A 22159-nucleotide genomic window follows, 5' to 3' on the forward strand; every position below is an offset into this window, starting at 1 on the left:
CTGGGATCAGTACACTTTTCCCTCTGGACAGGGTTGAAGAAGCTAGTCAGAAATATCTTCTTTTCTTTCTTTTTTTTTGTTGAGAGTTAGTGCTGATGCTAGTACTGAACCTCTAACTGAAGCTGGTGTAATTAGTGTGATCATAATGCCATGGAGTGTTTGTATTAGGATGCTTTCCGTATGTTGCAAGCTGCAACAAGCAATGAATGTTCAGAAACAGTAAACACAGGATCAATATATTAGTTGCTGTCAATTATCATTGACTTCTGGACAAGTGTCTTTGTGCCTCACGCATGGTGACATGATCAAACTTCAAATACAGAATGTTAATAGATTCTGACGACTTGAGTTCAACAACCTCTTAAAATAGCACATACACATGAGCTTGGACTACAAATGGCGCAGCCGCTCAGACAGTAGGTGAAAGCATTTCAACAAATGCTCAGATTCAGATTACAGTTCGACATAATTACATTATACATCAGCTCCTAAGATGGTCATGTAAAAACTTCATAGATCTCTTGTTTCTGGTGACCATATGATATGACCTCTGTACCTTACAATGGAGCATATAGTTGTTGTGAGGTGGAAGGTGGGATCTAAAAGCTAGAACCTTAAATTTACCTCGAGGTACCCTTCCGAAGAGAAAATCGTGCAAACTAACCATTGGGAACTTCATCTTCATTGTCAGCACAGTTTGTGTGACAATGAACTATGTTGTTTTGACCAGAACATATTTTATAGTCATCAAGAAGCACAAGATACTCAGGACAAATTTTGTTTACCCTCCTAACATATGCCGGTTCAACCCTCTGCCAAGGACCATCAAAAAAACATGCACCATAGAGTAAGAGATTCAGCTTTCTGAATTTTCTGATTATTGCAAGAGCCATGCTCCAATACTGAGCGTTGAAATTTGCTCTCAAAAGTAGAGTGTAGATACTTGAACCCATGAAGCACCCATTCAATTCAATGGCTATATCCATTGCTATGGATGCCATCTTTGGGTGCTCCGCTGCATCTGTGCTTCCAAATGTGCGCAACTTGAAAAAGTACCAATAAGCTTCTTGAGTAAGTAAGGTCACTCTAAGAGCCTTTGTCGTTCCAAAGTTCGCTATCTTATCAGATCGGCTCGCGACTATAATTTTACTGCCGTTTGCAACACAATTTTTGTAAGCTGAGTACAATCTTCTCCACGCGCCCTCATCGATGTCTCTGATTAGTTCAATAATTATTAGTATCCTTTCTCCATCAGTGGCATGGTTTTGATGCTTGATTTCACCACGATTTCTAAGAGTCACCATGTTTGCATCTTCAAGATCATTGTCATTGAAACACACAATTTGAGAGAAGTGGTTACGCACCCTTTCATCATCACAGGCATGCTCAATCAGGGTGCTCTTCCCAACGTTCTCTGGACCGATGATCGGCAGGATGCCTAGATTTTCAGCTCCGGGAGTATTCTCTTTGAGCAGGAAGTTCATGATGTGCTCCCTCTCCAATTGGCGACTGAACAAGCAATTGTCTAAAAGCAAGTGCATGCTATATGGCTGGCGGCATAGACGTGGACAATTGTTCAAGAACATGACAAATTCACTTGTATCTTCAATGGCAACTTCAAGGCTGCCAAGAACTTGCTGCAACTGCTTTTGTACACTGTGGCCACTGACCCTGCTCAGCCGAACACGCTTGGCAGGATTGAACTTGGATAGTGCGAAAGAGTTACTCACCTGGTGATCTTTAGTATTGTCACCTTTGTATCCATGGCATCTGAATATGTCGAGGGTGAAATACCCTCTGTACATCTCCTTCCTTAGTATGTTCAGTTGTTGCAGCATGACTTGGTTTGTGATGATCCGTTCATCTGCCTCCTCCACGATGATCCGAACCCGGAGCAGCAGCCACCGTAGTCTCTCCTCCATGGCTGACTCTGTCTGTTTCATGCACTTGTTGATCAGGAAAGATATAGATCTAGTGGCAAGATCACTCAAAACTGCAGACAAAAATGTCTCCATATGTAACTATGTAATCTGAAATTTTGTAAATCACTCAACAGGTCGACAAGGACTGAGACCAGAGAGAAACTATGTAATCACAGAACTTTTAGAGGATATGATAAAACAGAGTGAGAATTAGGGCAGCCACATACTCCAGAAACTCCACATCTCCTTAAAATTCAAGTTTCTATATTTTTCTCTGCAGTCTGCTTTAGCATAACAAGTCTGACCACATAGCAGAGACAATGAAAGCAGTAAAGGGAATTCTACAGATTTTGTTTAGCACCATAGACTTCACAACCACGTGTATTTTTTGTTGACCAGTCCATAGACTTCACGATGCACCATAGACAGATTTTGTGGACCAGTCCATATCAATAAAATGTATCATTGCTAAGGACAATGCCTCCAAGGCCTCAATACAAAATTCAAGCCTTCTTTTTTTTGCAGGGCCAAATTCAACTCTTTGCTCTTTGTTAATTTAGAGTTAAGTTTTGACTTCTACTTGTCTGACCTGAAAGACTAAAGAAAACGACATGAACAGAGAGGAAAAATTCATAAATTGTTTTCATACCATGGTTGTTATCTCCTTAAACAGCTGAATAGCTACGTTTCCTGGACAATAGAATTATGATTAACCACTTGTACGGCAGCTGACTAGCTAGCCACATCTCTGAAATTTCTTTTTGTAATATACTTCTCTGGGAAATAAAATATTCAGAATAGGCTACAGATCCTTGAAAATTAAGTACCTGGATCAAGAGCAGACATGGGAGGAGAGGAGGCATCACCATCCATGCTGCCAATTGTCGGAAGTACCCGAGCCACCGTTGCCACTGATGTCTCCAGATCAGGCCGGCACCACCACTGTATCAATGTCGACTTCCTTTGCTGCACCACCACCGGCGATGCTCGCTTCCTTCTCCCTTCGTGGCGGACGACGTCGATCACTGCCAAATCAGGGAGCTTGGAGGCACAGTAGTATCACCACAGGTACATCCAAAATTGAAGCTTTAATTTCGGCAGCCTTTGGTAAGTTAGTCATAAACTCAGAATGAAGGAAAGAAAGAAAATAACATTTTTTTTGGATAATGGACAGTATAGATCCCATTATCTGAAAATATAAAAAAAATTATTTGCCTGTAGTTAGGATATGGTTTGATTTATCGCTGAAACATTTACCTTTGATAATTAGCCCCATATATACTATTGATGGATGCCGAGCCAAAATCATATCATAGAGAAGGTGTGTGACCCATATTGTTACAGAAGTTGAGAAATTATGTGAGAAGATATAGGAGATGAAATAAGAGGAATGCTAAGAAGAGAAAAGAATACATGGGATGATTATTAGTTTTAATTTATATGATCTAGTTGTAGTTATTTGAATTTCGGGATGCAATGTGTGAAAAAGAATAATGGACTTTTGATGTAGTCAATCGCACAAATAAAAACATTTCATATGTAAACAGATGTATGGACTTAAAAATGTGTAACAACTCAATTCGTGGATATTTTTTTCTCAAGAGTTGAATATGAGAGATTGTTCACTCAAAAAATATGAGAGATTATGTGCATCGGAAATGAGCAGTGAGCATCTGTTCACCAGGATCGACTGCAGTTGCAGTTGTGACTGCAACTTTAGCAGTCCCTACATCCAACCACCCAACATGTAACCAATGGCTCTAGATCAACAGCCCATCTCTCCTCTCGCCTTTCTTGAATACTGGAGTAGTATTTATTATAGTTATTTACCACACTTAAATCAATTCATTCTGAACTTCCAAGTTAATTATTTAGTAATTACAATTTTGAAAATTCATTCATATAAGACTCTATATAAAAAAACTATTTGACTGTTGTTTAATGTAGGATCATAAAGGGTCTTTTCCACCCCAAAAACTAGCCTATGAGGTGAGGGGCTCCCCCACTCATATAAATATAATTTGATATAAGTAGGGCACTCTTTCAGCATGAAATTAGTAGAGGCTAGTTTTTCTCTGAACTAGAATCTAAAATCCAATTTGACACAAACGAGCATAACTAGGTAATTAAGTAATTATCCTTACCCCATGTATAAATGTTTTCATACATATCGCCTACTTAACCTGCAAACTAATCAAAGGAATGAAAAAAGAAATAGCCTCTTGATCTTGGTTGAGTATTGAATGATTGGATCATGGTGACTGCTGAAGTTAAAAGTTGCAGTCAAAACTACAACTGCGGCTGATCCTGTTCCATTCAACAGACCTGCGTATCAAGGACAGATTCACATGAGGAAACAATAAGACAGCAACTAATAGAGCTTGTAGGATAAGTTTACAAGAGACAGCATAAAAAGATGAATCTAGTGTTAATCATACAGCTGAATTCAGTGATAAAATAGGACAGACTCTTTATCATTTATACATATGGAAAACCATCTAGTTCAATCTAATTTTTTTCCTCTTTTGCCGGAGTTCCATCTTGCAGGTAGCTAATACAGGCCTGTACTCATGGATCTCACAGCTATATATGTAGCTGTAATATGGCGGCAGGTGAGATCTCCATAGCACAACATCAAATCTCCCATCAGGTGCAACTCTCCCTGACAAGACATCTTGCATGTCAATTTTGGGAACCTTCTGATCTTCTTCATGAGCAACCCCTACTCGGCAATAGTCGGAAATTACACAATACTGTTGCACAACTGTATTTTTCTTGGGAATAGGCACGCACTTCGTCTTCAACTCAAAATCATCACCTAAACCTCTCCTAAGCAGAAAATAACTCCTGGTGTGTGCATGGAGGCTGAGCCAGTTGCCCTCATAAAATGTAGCTTGGATCAAGCTGGCCATGATATTTAGGTCCATGAATGGTCCAGTGAAATTCTTGTACAATTCATGATCAAAGTAGACATTGAACATCATCATTGATACAGATGCTAACTCAGGGTGTTCTTTAGGATCTGAGCTTCCGAATGCGAGCACCTTAAAGAAGTACCAGTAAGCTTCTCGCGACAAAAACTTCAGACGTAGAGGTTGTGTTGTTCCAAGCTTTGCGATCTTCTCTAACCGGCTTGTGATTATGATTTTACTTCCAGCTGAAATGCAACTTCGCAAAGAAGCGCACATCATTGTCCATTTATCATCAGCAACATCCTCAGCTAACTCAATGATGACTAACAATCTTTCTCCTCCACTTGAAACCGATGATGATGTGTGCATATGCCTTATCTCTCCTGAATCCCTTAGTGTAAGCAATGATTTTTCCTCTCTAAAATCGCCCTCAGTAAGAAAAAGGATGCGAGAGAAGTGGTTGCACACCCTCTCATCGCCGCAAACATGCTTGACAAGTGTGCTCTTCCCAACTTTGGCTGGACCAATGATCGGCAGGACACCAAGGTTATCAACACTTAGCGTGTTTGGAGGTTCAGGACGCAACAAGAAATTGATGATATGCTCCATCTCCATTTGACGCCCAAACATGCACTTGTCCATGAACAGGTAACTGTTGTATGGCTGACGATGAATGGAAGGGTAGTTGTTCAAAAGCAGAAAAAACTCAACCATGTCAGCCATGGCGATCTCTAGGTTGTCAATAACCTGCTCAAGCTCTCCTCTATCTCCATGCCGTCTAGTACCAATAGGGATTCGAGCACGCTTGGCAGAGTTGAATTTAGACAGAGCTAAAGAGTAACTCACTTTGTCATTGTTTTCGCTCATGATCTCCTCCTCGTGGGCTTCAGGGAATCTGAAGGAGTCAAGAATGTAGTACCCTCTGTACATGTCTTGTCTCAGAATGTTGATATGTCGAAGCATTCCATGGTTCAAGATTCTCCTCCCATCGGCCTCTTCGATGGCAGCAGCGAGCCGGTGCAGCATCCTTTCGAGTCTCTGAATCTTCTCCTCGTTGGACAGCAATGGCAGTTTGGAGTAGCATCTGTCTATCAAGAAGGAGAAGGATCTACCTGCAAGCTCTCCTAGGATTGCAGACAAGAGAGTATTCATTCTGGGAATGAAACCAATTTTTCTTTTCCCCATCAAGACTTTGCAGATACTACTCAATGGATAGATAAGGAGGTTGAGAGGAATCATGTAATGCCAAGTGTTGTAGTTTGGTAACGTGTTTTTTATGCCAACTTGTTTGACTAGAAGACCAATGAAAATGCATCCATTATTTATGGGATTGAAAAATTGTGAACGCTATCGTTTTCAGGAATAGTATGCAACCAGAAAAAAATATGGACATGATTGAATAGGCTAGTTAGTCAATATCAGTTTTATTTTTTAGAGACTTGAGAGATTGCTTAAACCAAAAGTCCCTCCAACCTAATTCCAGGAGGCAGAGGCACCTTCACTCGTGAAAATTTTGTGAAAGGAGAACGCTTCCAAAATGGGGATGTTAATTTTAAGAACAAAGTCTTAGCATGGCCTACTGTAATAACCAGAACAAAAGTGTAAAACATAAACTCCTTATTTGCAATTTCGATTTCATCACTATTAACTTGTAGGGATTTAATTAACTTGGCATAGACAAATGTATTATAATCATTTAATTCTATGTGACATTTTTTTCAAAAAAAAAAGAGAGTATCAGATAATTTCCTATACAATTATTTACAAACTAGTTATACCACACATACTCCCTCTGCATGTTCAAATCCAGTTGTCTTGTTTTGAACAGAGGGAGTAGGCAAGACAATTTCCTATACAATTATCAGATAATTTCCTATGAACCAATCATGTGCTTGCAATCAGAGACTATCATGCATGCACTCTGTAATGACAATGCTCATTTTGCTTTGGCCCAACATGGCAACGCTCCCCTGCATCAGCATCTGAGATGGTCAGGTGGAAAGCTTCTGAGATCTCTTCTTCCTGGAGATCAAATGATGTGACCTCCGTACCTCACAGTTGAAAATGTAGTTGTAGTGAGGTGGAAGGTGAGACCTCCATGCGAGAACATTGAATTTTCCTTGCGGTTTAACACTTCCGAAGAGAAAATTTTGCAAACTCACCATGGGAACATCATCTTCACTGTGAGCAGAGTTTGTGTGACAATGAATCATGTTCTGAATAGAACATACTTTATAGTCCTCATGAATCACATGATTTCCGGAGCAAATTTTGTTTACCCTCCTAACGTATGCAGGTCCAACACCCTGCCAAGGATCGTCAAAATTACTTGTACCGCAGAGTAAGAGATTCAGCTTCCTGAATTCTCTGATTCTTGCCAGGGCCATGCTCCAAAACTTATCATTGAAATTTTCTCTAAGAAGTACACTGTAAACATTTGAACCCATGAAGCACCCATTCAATTCCATGGCCATATCCACGGCTATTGATTCCAGCTTTGGGTGCTCCGCTGCATCCATGCTTCCAAATGTACGCACCTTGAAAAAGTACCAATAAGCTTCTTGAGTAAAGAATTTTACTCTCAGAGCATGTGTTGTTCCAAAGCTTGAAATACTATCAGATCGGCTTGCGACTATAATTTTACTGCCATTTGCGGCACAAGTTTTGGAAGCTGAGTACAATCTTCTCCATGCCCCCTCATTGATGTCTCTGATTAGTTCGACTATGATTAGTATCCTTTCTCCACCAGTTGCATGGTTTTGATGCTTGATTACACCACAATTTCGAAGAGTCACCATGTTTGCATCTTCAAGATCATCAACACTGAAACACACAATTTGAAAGAAGTGGTTACGCACCCTTTCATCATTGCAGGCATGCTCAATCAGCGTGCTCTTCCCAACATTGCTTGGACCGATGATTGGCAAGACACCTGGATTTTGATTACTACTTGTATTGTCTTTAAGCAGGAAGTTCATGATGTGCTCCATCTCCATCTGGCGATTAAACAAGCACTTGTCTAAGACCAAGTGCGTGCTATATGGCTGACGGTTCAAGCGTGGATAACTGTTCAGGAACATGAAAAATTCACTGGTATCTTCAATGGTGGCTTCAAGGCTGGCAAGAACTTGCTGCAGCTGCTGTTGTAAACTCTGGCCACTTGTCCTGCAGAACCGAATGCGCTTGGCAGGATTGAACTTGGATGGTGCGAAAGAGTTACTCACTTGGTGATCTTTGGTATTTTCTTCTTCACGGTCATGGTATCTGAATTTGTCCAGGATGTAATACCCTCTGTACATCTCCTTCCTCAGTATGTTCAGTTGCTGCAGCATGGCTTGGTTTGCGATATGTCGGTCCTCTGCCTCCTCCAAGATGATCTGGACCCGAAGAAGGAGCCGTTGCAGTTTCTCCTCCATGGTTGGTGATGTCGGTTTTGAGCACTTGTTGATCAGGAAAGATAAGGATCTAGTGGCAAGATCACTCAGAATTGCAGACAAAAATGTCTCCATCTGTAATTATGCAATCTAATATTTTTGAAGATCTCTCGACAATAGGTTGACAAGAACTGAGACTGGAGAGGAACTATATAATCTGAAGCGGAGCACAAACTAAGGCAGTCACTGAGCCACATGCTAGAATTGCACTGTGGTTTACATAAACCAATTCCACACGTATGTAGAATTTTTCTGAAACTTAGATCAAATTTTTGGCGTCAACCTATTGAATTAGAGGTTTTGTTTTTCTTTCAATTTGCTTTTGTATAATTATACAAGATTGACCATGCAGCGAAGACAACCAAAGAAGTAAGAAAATTCTAGAGATTTGGTTCAGGGCCATAGATTTCTCATCAAGTTTCAAAAGCATGTGTGTTTCTAATTGACCAGTCTGCACACTAGACAACGCTATGGCCTTCTGTTATACTCCCTCCATACTCGTAAAGGAAGTTGTTTAGGACAATGTTTAAGCCAAACCTTGGGAATATAAATCATGAATAACTCTTAAGTTGTTGAGTTTGAAAAGTAAAAATTATATGAATAGATTTGTCTTGAAAAATACTTTCATAAAAGTATACATATATCACTTTTCAATAAATATTTTTATAGAAACAAGAAAATCAAAGTTGCGTTTTGGAGACCGTGATGCTGTCCAAAACGACTTCCTTTATGAGTACGGAGGGAGTATAGATCACTTGGTCGACAAGAACTAAGATCAGAGAGAAACTATATAATCTGAACCAGAGTAGAAATCAAGGAAGTTGATACTCACTTCTACATGTCCATCAAAAGAAAGGCATTGCACTGTGGTTTAGAAAAACACAGTTCCACGCGTACCTGGAATTTATCTCAACCCAGATTAATTTGTTGGTTTGAACTTTTGAATTCAAGTTTCTGTTTTTCTCCGAATTTACCATTGTATAACCATACAAGACTGACCAGCATAGATCTCTCATCAAGTTTCAAAAGCATGTGAATTTTTGGTTGACCAGTACACCCATACTAGACAATGCAATGGCCTTATACTTCCACAATGGTGAGTTGGTGACAAAGAAAAAAAAAGGATCTGAACATTATATAATTGACTTGTTGAGTTCCACGTTATATAGGTTGATACAATCAGGTTTCACTTCTACTTGTTCTACTTCTTCTGACAAGCAAAAATGATATGAACGGAGAAGAAACATTCAGAAAATGTTTTTATTTTTCTACCGTGGTTTGCTCTCTCCTTAAACTGCTGAATAGCTGCTACATTCCTTAAACCAAAAAATCATGGTTAATCACTTGGACAGCAGCTGACTAACCACTTATCTGAAATTCCTTTTGGGATCAATACACCTTTTTCTCTGGGAAGATAAAACATTCTGAATATGCTACAGATCGCCAGATCCTTGGAAATTGAGTACCTGAATGAAGAGCAGACAGGGCTCACCTGTCTGTCAGACGGGATGGTTGTAGAGGCATCGCCGTCCGTACAGCGCCGCCGTTGTCGCCGGAATCTCCAGATCCGGCTGCCTTTGCTGCTCCACCGCCGACCGCCAAGCACTTGGTTTCGTCCCCCGCCGACGAGCAGCTCGCCGGCCAAATGCACTTCGAACAGGAGACGATCCCGTGTCGCCATTGCTACACACTACTAGATCCCATCCAAAAATCGAAGTTTTGATTTTGCTAGCCTTGGCACTTCGCAGGCTTAGGGAGGAAAATGTTTTTTTTTTAACAGTAACAACTCCCGTTCTTTGGAGGGTAAAAAAAAGGAAAAAAATGATTTCTTCTAATTGAGGAGTTGAATATGACAAAGAAGAAGAGGTGAGTGTAGAGAAATACATGGAATGATTTGGGATTAATTTATGTATAGTTTAATTAATTATGTTTATTATATACTATCTTCGGTTTTTAATATATGACATTGTTGATTTTTCTTATATATGTTTGACCATTTGTTTTATTTAATTTTTTTTGCAGATATAAAAAAAGTTAAATCATGCTTAAAGAACATTTGATGATAAATCGTCACAATAAAATAAATGATAATTACTTTTTTTAATAAGACAAATAGTCAAACGTATCAAGAAGTCAACGGCATCATATATTAAAAAACGGAGGGAGTAGATCGAATAAATAACATTGTATTGATGGTCTTTTTTTAAGAGAATGGTGCTCTTTTTTTTAGAAAGTTCAGGGGGAGGGGGAGGATCCCCACCTGAATTTCATTAGTAAGGGGAGGAAAATTACAAAAGTTTATATTACACGCGGGGGGAGGGGGGGATTCGAAGGGAGGAAGAAATGATTTCCTTCCAAACGGAAACCACAATCCTATCTTCTATCTCTTCAGACGCTCTGCCCAGAGAGCAGCGTCTTTTGCAACTAGGCGCGGGAGAGATATCGACATCCCTCGAAAGATCACATCATGACGATGATTCCAGAGTCCCCAGAAGCAAAGAAGGAAGAAAAAAATGGTGCTCTTTTGACATAGTTGATCTAGCTGATGAGGAGTTTTTCTAGGAGCAAGCAGCTTCGAGCCCTATTACGATTTCGGCTTAGTTCCCAAGTCATACTTGTGGCTTTGGGTTAGTCTCCACTTCTGCCTTATTGTAATGCAGCTATGAACTCGGAGTCTGTTCGCAGTTCCAACAATGAATGCATCTCTACTCATAATAATAAAATCCCTGTCGTTGTGATATCCTATCTTCTTATTGTACCAGCTCTATTTTCTGGGACTGGTATAGGTTAGCAGGTTAATTTGGATCGTCTTACATTGGTTTCCGTTTGGAGCTAGTTGGGGCGTGACACAGACCTAGTCCTTTTATTGTCGTTTCAGATGGGGAGTTGAAGTATGAAGAGACAAGAGAGTAGTATCTGACCGTGCTCGGTCGAGATGTTTGATTTCAGTCTGTAATGCAAGTGAGAAATAATGGCTTTGGAAGCCCACTTGGAATTGATATACTGAATCCTTTGTTCTTGGTTCTTGCTCGGATGAGTAGTGACAAGGTTGCTCTGTAAAAATAAACTGAATTATAACTTGACGAAATCGTCAACACAAAAACCTGAGAGAGTTGACTGCATTTTCTGTGCCTTAAAATGCTGTAACAGTTCGGTAAAAAAAACTGCTGTAACAGTTTCAGTTAATGGAACTGGGGTTTTAGGCCGTGTTACTCTTAAATGGATTTGACTGGATGACTCGTCAAGGTATGAATTTGTTGTAAATAGAGTAGAGACTAGCCTGCCTCCCATGTGGAACTCTGTGGCATTAGTTTGTCATTTGTGATCGAACCGCTTTGACAACACAGCACTTTGCCTTTTATTGCTGATTGAAGCTGATACTGTCGTGAAATGAACCATGTAATAAACTCCCTAAATTTTAATGAAATTTGGTCGGCCACTCTTTCTGCCGACCTGGCAAAAAAAAAAAGCTGATAATGTTATGATTTTGATTTTGTGCTCTGCTCTGCCTTTTGCTCCTATAGCTTTTCTGAAAACATTGAAATGATGTTGATACTTGATTGGTGATATGGCACTAGTGTCTAGTAGACTAGTACTCCCTCCGTCCCAAAAAAAAAAAAGAGGCAAACTGTGGGTTCCCGTGCCAACGTTTGACTGTCCGTCTTATATGAAATTTTTTTATAATTAGTATTTTCGTTGTTGTTAGATGATAAAAAATGATTAATACTTTATGCGTGACTTATCTTTTTAAATTTTTTTCACAATTTTTTCAAATAAGACGGACGGTCAAACGTTGGACACGGAAACCAGGGTTTGTCTTTTTTTTGGGGACGGAGGGAGTACTGATCATGAGCCCAACGAATTGGACCTGAACACTGCTAATTAATTGGTATAAGTCATCTCTGGCTCCTTGCAAAAATAAATAAATGAATAAATAAAGAGTCATCCTTTGCTGAAGAAGTGTATGTATTACATCGGTAGTGGACTTGGTCAGGGACTTTGTGCGTCAGAATTTCTATGCAGTTATCAACTGCATGGTCAGAAAAGGCTGGTGTATAAACAAGTTGGAATCCAAAGTTCATAACCTTTGCCTAAGCAGTCTGCAAAGATCTTTATCAGTACGAACTCTATATAAACAGAGCCCCATATCTCATCTTCCATCACCAACAATCTCTCTAACCATTTGCACACAACACATCTCCAAACCCAAAGCTTCTTTGCCTGAAACTACACATCCAATGGCATCACAAATTGAGAACCACCGCTCCGGTGCTGAGGTCGTCAATGGAGATGCCATCTGCAGGAAGAGGTCCATTGAGCTGCTGGGAGAGCTCGGTCTCCCTAAGGGCCTCCTGCCATTGGAGGACATCGAGGAGTTCGGCTACAACCGGGACACTGGATTCATGTGGCTGGTGCAGAAGAAGAAGAAGATCGAGCACACCTTCAAGAAGATCAAGCAGACTGTGTCTTATGCCCGTGAGGTCACGGCGTTCGTCGAGAAGGGGAAGCTGAAGAAGATCACCGGCGTGAAGACCAAGGAGCTGCTGCTCTGGCTCAGCGTCGTCGAGGTCTACCTCGCCGATGCCTCGCCGGAGAAGGTCACCTTCAAGACGGGAACTGGGCTCTCTGACACCTTCGATGCCGCTGCTTTTGCCCTCGGGGAGTAAGAACTTAGGTCAGCTATAATAAGCTGGAGTAAGAAATGATGACAAGACTCATAATATTAATTATGTAAAAAGGCTTAAAGCCACTATCTTACATCTACCATCTTTTTGTATTCAATTGCAAACATATATGAGTATATTCCTGTATCTATTCATGTTTTAAAAAACCACTGTTTTGCACAAGACCCTAGTCAACTTGGTTAATGAACACTGGGACAGGCCACTTAAAAAATTGTAAGCTTTGATAGACTAGTGCACACTGCCAGTAACTAGGAGTGATTTAACTTGTTGAAAATTCTATTGGTTCTGGGTTGTCCCATCTGCCAGGTGAGCCATGTCGATAACTCATAACTGTGTCGTCTTCATCTTCTCTGAACTTTATGAGCAGGTTCTGTTGGGTTCTTTCTTTTTATCCTTTCAGATGGGTAAATATGGTGAATTGAGATGTTTGATCCTGTTCCTGTAGCTATTCTGAAAACACTGAATGGATATAGCACATTCGCTTGATGATTTGTTTTGTGCTTTGATGCCACTCTGCAGCAAACTGCAAGTTTTTCAGTCTCCTGTAGCTAATCCAAAACCTTTGCGTATTAGTCTCTTTGACGTACTGATTGTCCTCGAGCCATTGTGCCAGATACGACTACATCCAAATACAAATGTTGAAGAATTCATTCATTCCAAAACGTTGATCAAACCAGTGTTCATGTAAGCCCATCCATTCCAAAAAGCTGGGTGCGTCACAACAACAAAATTCCTGATCGCCAGGGAACATGGGAAAGTATAGGACTACCAGATATGAAAATCACTGCCACGAACATATATAAAGCGAGATATAGGGAGCCTGCATATTTCGTAAGCATTTGTTCATCAAAAGATACCGAGCGGGTTCGGAAATTTAAACTCCGAACCCACTTTGCGCCTTGATCAGATAGATTTGCAGCCGGCCACCGGCGACGAGTACGCTTTAGGTTGCATGTATGGATAAAATGCTGAATTTTACTTGGAATTCGCAAGCATCAGCAAGCGACCAATCCTCACAAGTCACAACCCCAACACCGCGACGTGTTTCAGTAAAATCTTATACTACTGGGTGAGTGGCAGATATTATACAGTTTCAGCCCTTACTGTAGGCAACTTGAAATTCAGACTTACAAGTCAAGCAACAAAGTGATGCAACAACTTAGAACTACTCTTGGAGACGCAAATTAACCGCAACACAGCAGAACAGAGTGCATCAGAATGATGAAATGTTTTCATGATCACCACGATGGGCAAGTAAGCTGAAATAATCTCAAGAAATCGTTGGATCATCTGGACCGTACAGGGTGATCAAACGGCGGAAAGAGATCCCTCGAAAGGGGTCGGAATTTTAAACGCCGAACCCCTTTGATTCACATGCCGGCGTTGAAGCGCGATTGGCCAAGATGGGCCTGCTCGTGAGGCCCACGGGTCGTAAATAATTCTTCTATCTGGGCCGCACGGCCTTTATCGAACGGCCCAAGGGGGTCATAGTCAGCCAACCGGAGCGCCGCTGCTTCACGGTCGCCGGATCCAGAGAAGAAGAGAGGTAATGCAGCCACCGCCACGGAGTTGGTTCATCGGAGAATCGCTATGCTTTCATCCCTGAGTTTATTCAGACATTCTGCAACTTTCCCAAGCATCTTTTTTTTTTTGCCGGGACGGCCAAAGCTAGGCCGGCCAATTTCATTAAGATCGGGGGGAAATAAAGTTTTAATTACAACGACATGAAGGATGTCGCGCCGGTCTCAAGCAAACTCAAGCCCGGAAAGAAAAGGAAAAAATGGGGCAAGTCCCGCCTCTAATCGGGATTACTCGCTAGCCTGGGAAAAAAATCCCTGCTGCCCTCCAAATTGCGATTTCCTCGTTGATGTCATCCGCTAGCCGGTCAACCGACTTGGCGATGTGTTGAAAGATCCTTGTATTTCTCTCTTTCCAGATAAGCCAACAAATTAGTATGAACAGACTATCGAAATCCGTTCTATACGTGTTCTGAAAACGCCGTCTTGTCGCGATCCACCAATCTGCAAGCGGCCTGCCATCTTCCGCAGGGATTGCAATGTTAATGTTGCACCAACGTCTCAGCTTGCGCCAAACCGCCGCCATATAATCATAGGACACAAGCAAATGATGACAGTCTTCGTTCTGCGTTGGCATAGGAAGCAAATGGCGTCATGCGGCCAGTTTCTCTTCGCCAGGTTGTCCGCCGTGAGACAGCGGCCCTTAACTTTCCCAAGCATCTCTGAATCCCTCAACTCAACGCGACATAAGTATAACATGGCTTCGTATTTCTCTGCAAATTAAGTTCTCCATTAAGCATCTCTGAATGCTGAATTTTGGTTGGAATTTGCTATCATCAGCGATCACTCCAACCTTCGCCTGGGAAGAGAGAGACTTTTTTTTTCTAGAAACACACGCCTGGTAAGGGAGTTGTTTATTTATCTCTTTTTCTTTTCTACTTTTCCTTTTTAATTTGAGAATCAATGAAGTTTTCGTCTCAAGCTATTAAAATCTTCAGGATACCTTTGATGATACAGAATGGCACTTTGGATGATACTCATTGATACAATGGTAATAGTTGATGATACACGTTTATACTTGCTTATATTTATTAATGCACGACGTGACGACAACACTCTAGGATAATGACTGATTTTATTATAAAGAGCATAAGGTTTCTTCAATATCATGACACTATGGGATACACTAAATCTCAGATTCTCAGTCATGGGGGATCTCGCAACATCTGCAGCCTGGACAGATCTTCATCACAATGAACAAACAAATTAACATGATACTTGGGAACTCTATATAAACAGAACCCTACATCTCATCTTCCACCACACCAATCTCTCAACCCATTTGCACAAACAAAACACAACACATTTCCAAACCAAAAACTTCTCTTCTAATTTTCTCTGAAACTACCGCTCCAATGGCTTCACAGATCGAGAGCCACCGCGCCGGCGCGGAGATCGTCAACGGCGATGACATCTGCAGGAAGAAGTCCATCGAGCTTCTGGGAGAGCTCGGCCTCCCCATGGGGCTCCTGCCATTGGAGGACATCGAGGAGTTCGGCTACAACCGGGAGACCGGGTTCATCTGGATGGTGCAGAGGAAGAAGAAGATCGAGCACGTCTTCAAGAAGATCAAGCAGAACGTGTCCTACGCCGGTGAGGTGACGGCGTTCGTCGAGAAGGGGAAGCTGAAGAAGATCACCGGCGTGAAGACCAAGGAGCTGATGCTCTGGCTCAGCATCGTCGAGGTGTACGCCGCCGAGGCGTCGCCGGAGAAGGTGACCTTCAAGAGTGGCGCCGGAATCTGCAAGACCTTTGACGCCGCTGCATTTGCACCTGGGGAGTAAGGACTTGGAATTGATTTGCTTGCATTGTTCGAAATGATGCGAAAAGTTTATGGTAAAAATGTCCGTGTCAAAGAAGGATGGAACTTCTGTTGTTTCATGCATTAAGCTCATGTACTCAGCAGTGTCATGTACACTGCGTTGTGATCAAATCTATTACCATTATGTAATAATGAAATTAATTTTAAAAGATTACAATATATCTGAACACATGCATGAAGTATTAAATATAAAAAAAACTAATTATATAGATTGGGTGTAAATTGCGAGACGAATCTTTTAAGCCTAATTGCTCCATGATCTGACAATGTGGTGCTATAGTAAACATTTGTTAATGGCGGATTAATTAGGCTTAATAAATTCATCTCGCAGTTTGCAGGCGGATTCTATAATTTATTTTGTTATTACTCTACGTTTAATACTTCAAGTGTATATCCGTATATCCGATTTGACACGCCAAAACTTTACATCCCTACATCTAAACACAACCTTAGGTGGTGTTTGGGAAGGAGGACTAAAATTTTAGTCCCTCTCACAAAAGCATAAGTCTCTATGAGAGGAACTAAAATTTTTGTGAGAGGGACTAAACTTTAGTCCCTCCTTTCCAAACACCACCTTAGCTGACTGCATTGCAGTGCAGAGGTTGCATAGGTAGAATGGATGTGCATTTGCTACGATAGAAAAAGAGAAAAAAACATAAACTAGCAGAGTGAGCTGCACGGAATACCAGTTAGCAAGTTATCCCTTGCTTCCATATATAACTATACCTTGTTCAGGTTGAAGCCTAACTTGCAATTTCCATGATTAAATTATACTTTTACCATTTTATGTAATCTTGAGCTTTTTAGGCTTCAAAACCTAATTAACCTCATTAATATGAATTTTTAGCAGCCTGTTTATAGATTCTTTTTTAAAAAGAATACTATTTACTATTTACTAGTTAAGGAAACGTGCGCGCGGGAGATAATAGAGTGGAGGTTAATAACCATAGCTTAAGAACACAACCTAAAACTGCTAGTAATACTTATTCAGAAAGCGAACAAAAATCGAACACACTTCTTGAAATGCTGAATCATCTGAGCAACTCTCATGCTCCTACTGTCCTCATTTGAACACATGTACACTACTAATCCTCGTTCTGGAAATTTAATCATCATCCATCGGAATATTCTAATCCCCGTCCCAAAATAAGTGCAGTTTTACACTATTCACATTCAACGTTTGACTGTTCTTTTATTTGAAAAAATTTTTATTAGTATTTTTATTGCTATTAGATGATAAACATAAATAGTACTTTATGTGTGACTAAATATTTTTAAATTTTTCGTAAATTTTTTAAATAAGACGGACGGTTAAACATTAGACACGGATATCCACGGCTGCACTGAGGTAGTACTAGATTTATTTATCAATGCTTCCCATACCTAACAGCATGGAGCATTCATGACGTCAGCTACCACGAGCTCACCTCCCATTGGCTCATCCCTCCACCTCACTCGCCCACGTGGCGGGACGCATCTGGCCCCACATTCTGCCACCCTCCCCTCACACCCCACCCTTTCCCTGGACCGGGTGCACCAACACCGCTGAGCCTGAGTCTCCTGGTCCACGTACACCCGTGGACCGGGTCCACGGTGCACCGCGTCTTCTTCCACCTCCGCTTTATATGAGAAGAGAATAGAAGAGAAGAAGGCCACCTCACCACTAAAGGAGGAGGAGGAGGCCTCGAGCTCGAAGCTTCTCGGAAATCTAACCCTAACCCTAACCCTAAAGGCTAGCCATGGCCAAGGGGGCCGCGTCGGCGTCGGGAGGCGGCGGCGCCGCGCCGGAGGCGCAGCAGCAGCTCTCCGGCGGCGGGGACACGCCGCGGCGGCGGCGCCCCACGCGGTCCAGGTCCGACCCGCTCCTCATCGTGTGCCGCTGCTTTAATGTCGTCACCGCCGCCACCGCCGCGCTCTGCGTCGCCGTCAACGTCCTCTCCGCCGTGCAGTCCTTCCGCACCGGCCTCGACGTGCGTAGGCCCCTGCCTTTCCTTTTCGTTTTTCCGGCCATGGCGCGGCTACGAGCTGATTTGGGCTGTTTGGTTGGGTTGCAGATATTCGGGGGCATATTCCGGTGCTACGCGGTGGTCATCTCGCTGTTCGTGGGGGTGGTCGAGACAGAGTGGGGATTCATCATGAAATTCTGCAAGGTTTTGCTTCTTCCTTCTTGTTTTGCACGCCATTTTTCACTCGATTTACATTTCAGGTGCTACAGTTTCCGATTCAATAAGTATTCTTGAGTTACAGCAAAAAAAATATTTATTGGATGGCGTCCTTCGATTATTAGTGTCCAATTTGTTCATTAATAGTGCCACTTCGCAGATGGCAATGAACTTTGCAGTAATATTTTGTTTTGCGATTGCACTTGTTGTTTCATATGAGTATGTTTGTTAATTACACATAGATTAATTATGTAAAGCTTGTTTTTTTCCTATATGAGCTGTTTTGTGGATAAATCCAAATTATTTACTGCTAAGCTGTTAACCTGTGAATAATTTTGCATTTGAGCCTCCAAATCTTGCTTGTTCTGCTGAATCCTCACAATTATTTGTTTGGTAATACTATGGAACGTTTGCAGACTTGTCTTGTGTGGGTATCAGTATCTTTCAACTAGTTAGCTCGAGTTTTTTTTTTTCATAATTTTATTGACCCGTTAGTTTACTGATGTTTTATACTCTTTGATGTGACTAGATTTTGGAGTACTGGCCTGCAAGGGGAATGTTACAGATCTTGTAAGTATCCTGGAGGAATTTAGATTCCTATTCCTTCTATTATGATCCCAAATCTGTTTCTCAATTTCTGCATTTTTATTGGAATATATGATTGCACAGACTACTCAGTGCATATGCTTCATTCTTGTTGCTTTTTTGCAAGTAATAGGAGAAATTGAAGATCAATAAAATTAGTTAGCTGGGTTATTAAATTTCAAACAGGTGGGTTAGCTGTAAGCCTGTAACAGGGTGCAAGAATACTTGTTGAATATTTTACAAACACTCTACATCCATGTTGTTTTGATATAACATGACGAGCACAGAGTACCTTCAGAACCTGGCTCTAAAATGGACTATCACAAATTCACAATATGATATGCTCTTTCCATATTGGTGCTATTTCTATATAAAGTGGTTAAGCCTGCCCAGCTAGCACCTATGTTTCATTATATTGATGAGTGATAACCTCTTAACAGTTCTGTATTAAGGTGATAAGGTATATTATGAACTGTGCTCCTCTCAGTGTGTTGTACTTCTCACATGTTGATTTGCATCAATCTGTGAACCAGAGGTTTCCCATTCTAGGATGAACAGCAAGAATCCCTTTGTGGCTTATTGAACACAGGATGCACCTAAGTTTTGCTGGAAATATCTCACACATGCTTACCTAGGTCTCAAAACATTAGTACATTAACATACTCTCAACTCAGTAGTATTTTGCGTACAAATTTGAGTCTCTTTTAAAAATTCTTCTGCAGAGAACTTGTTTAGTCCATGAATAAAGAGTAAAACCGTAATCACCCAACTGCCATTCACCATATTGGCCTCTTTGCACTCACAGTACATGAACCATGAATTACAACTGTTGCATGCACCAACTGCACCATAAATTTTGGGATCGTGAACATCTTAACTGTAATGTTTTTGCATGTGAACAGTGTAATGAACAGATGAATAGTAGAAAAACTTCAATAATAATTATTGTCCTTGTTGAATTGTACTCCATTCTGTTCCTGTGGTGGATTAATGTTTTTCATTTGGTTTGTTGCAGTGTTGCTGTCATGACAAAGGCATACCCAAATGTTGAAAGGGGTGATTTGATTTTGCTTGAAGACATTGCCAGCTATCTGCTTCTTGCATGTGGACTGATCTATATAATCTCGGTGAGTCTACAAAATTTTGGGTGTTCATTTGTGTTTAAATATTACTAGTACCATGTAATAGCCTTTAAAATTCTGAACTTTAAAACATGGTTAGTTTCAGATGCCTAGATATTAAATTCAGCAGAAAATAATTCCCCACTGGGGCAGAATAATTTGATGCCTTGCAATTTTGTTCTCATTGTTGTTTGGACAGTTAGTTCAGTAGCTAATTGAGCTTGTTTAAATGACTAATAACATTATGAAGTTGTAAACTTGAAATGTGGTTTCAGACGTTTTCCATACAGGCATCAGCATCATAAAATGAGATATTGCCTCTAATGATATGTAGTAGAGGATGATCTTGCAATGCACATTGAACAAATAATCCAATTTTGACCCTGTTTATACTGCATGCCACATGTTTTCTTATGTGTACTAAAAGCTTTGATGAATATGTAGGGTGTGCTGTGCATTGGTGTGTTGAAGCGTTCTAGGCAGCAGAAAGCAACATCACGAGAACAAGCAGTCAAGGATCTGGAGGTGAGTACTTTGGTTCCTAATTTCATTTAGTAATCATGACACTGAGCCTGTATTTTGAGTCACAACATATGACATCAAGTAAATGCGTGCTCACAAGATAATCAATATCCTACTGTGAAATAGGATATAAGTATTACATTTTCCTTCCATTGGTCAGAATATGGTGGTTTTTATTGCACAATGTTGGTCTATGGCACCTGATTTTTCTTGCTAGTTGCTGATTCGCTGCTAAATATTCTGTTAGTTCGTATGTTAATTCTTGTTTGTACAACAGTAGAGTGTATTTTCGTTCCCTAATTTCGTCGACCTCTGTTGTATCAGGAGCTGGAGAAACGGAGAGAAGAACTTGAGGCACTTCTACTTGCTCAGAGGTCTGAGACGGTCTGACGGATTCCAACCAGGACGATCTGACATTTACTTGTTCAGTGTAGATAAAATTTGTTTGTTTTTGTTCCTGCCGCTTGCCTATATCTTGTTCGTGGTCACCATCATTTGAAGTAAATCCAAAACTACTCTTGTTGATGTATATCGAGAACTTGTTTTTTTTTTCCAACTCTGAATTGTTCTCCTTTTTGTTTCCACTAAAGTGTAGTTCTTCCCCTCATCTACCTGTAATTCCAATAAACTCTTGTTTTTCTTTTGTGGGGAAGTAAAGCCAATCAACTGACAAATGATTCATCAGGTAATTAACCGTCCAACTAGATAAGTTATCAATAATAATTACGGAGTAGATTGGTTGTAACAATATTTTCAACACAAACCAACTTATTATCAAAATATATTCAATGTTACACTTAATGAACTAAAAAAATTTAACTAGAGAAAAAGTTAAGAGCTACTTACAATATGAAACGGGCTACTTACAATATGAAACAGAGGAGGGAGAAGGAGATAAAATAATGCTCTTTGCCGGAACGATTAGAACTCGACCGTCCAACTACACTTTCTCACGGACATGAAACGTAATTGACTCTGCCTGACAACAAGCAATTAAGTTACTAAGTCGTCATGCGTGCTTAATCGGATGAGCTTTTCCATCACCATCAAGTTTAGCTCTTTCGGGAAAAAAAGCGAGTCTCGCCATCCAAGCGTAAGCAACTGCAGCACCAGTGCAAAACACTAAAATCACCACACGTGCGTTGCACGGTTTATCGATCCATGCTGTTGTCCTCTTGACTGCCGACCTACAAAAGTATATGTGATTGAAATGGATAACTAGTACACAATGCTTGCATACACATGGTAGCAGAGAATGCATATTAATATAGCATGAAAACAATTATAAGACTATAGCCCTAGCATCCTACTATTGATATTTGATCATCACGGTTATATATACTGTAGAGCTAGCGCCAAACAATTTTTCAAGTTTTAGAATCCATTGGATAAATGAAACAAGAAACATGGTCCATCA

The 22159-nt window shown here is 40.7% G+C and overlaps 5 protein-coding genes across 7 annotated transcripts; 3 read left to right on the forward strand and 2 right to left on the reverse strand.

The window, feature by feature from the left end:
• Positions 1–344: 344 nt before the first annotated feature.
• LOC4342261 (disease resistance protein RGA2) lies at positions 345–10012 on the reverse strand. Of its 3 annotated transcripts, XM_015789835.3 has the most exons (4): positions 9735–10012; positions 2750–4247; positions 2572–2612; positions 345–1934 (listed from the first exon to the last, which is right to left on the reverse strand). In XM_015789835.3, exons 2-4 carry the CDS (start codon positions 2793–2795, stop codon positions 660–662), a joined length of 1362 nt encoding a protein of 453 aa, XP_015645321.1. In that variant the 5' UTR covers positions 2796–4247; positions 9735–10012; the 3' UTR covers positions 345–659. The 3 variants fall into 3 exon arrangements, 2 of the variants coding, with proteins under 2 accessions (XP_015645321.1, XP_066168891.1); XM_066312794.1 differs by lacking the exons at positions 2572–2612; positions 9735–10012 and adding an exon at positions 5681–6020; XR_010742842.1 differs by lacking the exons at positions 2572–2612; positions 9735–10012 and having other exon boundaries at positions 2750–6120.
• On the reverse strand, positions 6553–8483 carry LOC4342262 (putative disease resistance protein RGA3). The gene has a single exon (XM_066312795.1). The coding sequence runs from the start codon at positions 8341–8343 to the stop codon at positions 6826–6828; it is 1518 nt and encodes a 505-aa protein (XP_066168892.1). The 5' UTR covers positions 8344–8483; the 3' UTR covers positions 6553–6825.
• Positions 10013–12430: 2418 nt separating the features above from the next.
• Positions 12431–13239, forward strand: LOC4342263 (uncharacterized). Its single transcript, XM_015790605.3, has one exon. The coding sequence runs from the start codon at positions 12507–12509 to the stop codon at positions 12933–12935; it is 429 nt and encodes a 142-aa protein (XP_015646091.1). The 5' UTR covers positions 12431–12506; the 3' UTR covers positions 12936–13239.
• Positions 13240–15694: 2455 nt separating this feature from the next.
• LOC9267105 (uncharacterized protein At5g01610) lies at positions 15695–16521 on the forward strand. The gene has a single exon (XM_015790787.3). The coding sequence runs from the start codon at positions 15886–15888 to the stop codon at positions 16312–16314; it is 429 nt and encodes a 142-aa protein (XP_015646273.1). The 5' UTR covers positions 15695–15885; the 3' UTR covers positions 16315–16521.
• A 1485-nt stretch (positions 16522–18006) lies between these two features.
• On the forward strand, positions 18007–21431 carry LOC4342264 (uncharacterized). The gene is made up of 6 exons (XM_015789957.3): positions 18007–18322; positions 18407–18502; positions 19044–19084; positions 20115–20226; positions 20665–20745; positions 21067–21431. Exons 1-6 carry the CDS (start codon positions 18092–18094, stop codon positions 21130–21132), a joined length of 627 nt encoding a protein of 208 aa, XP_015645443.1. The 5' UTR covers positions 18007–18091; the 3' UTR covers positions 21133–21431.
• Positions 21432–22159: the final 728 nt, after the last annotated feature.

This window comes from Oryza sativa, chromosome 7 (assembly GCF_034140825.1).
Source record: "Oryza sativa Japonica Group chromosome 7, ASM3414082v1".
NCBI classification, from domain to species: Eukaryota; Viridiplantae; Streptophyta; class Magnoliopsida; order Poales; family Poaceae; genus Oryza; species Oryza sativa.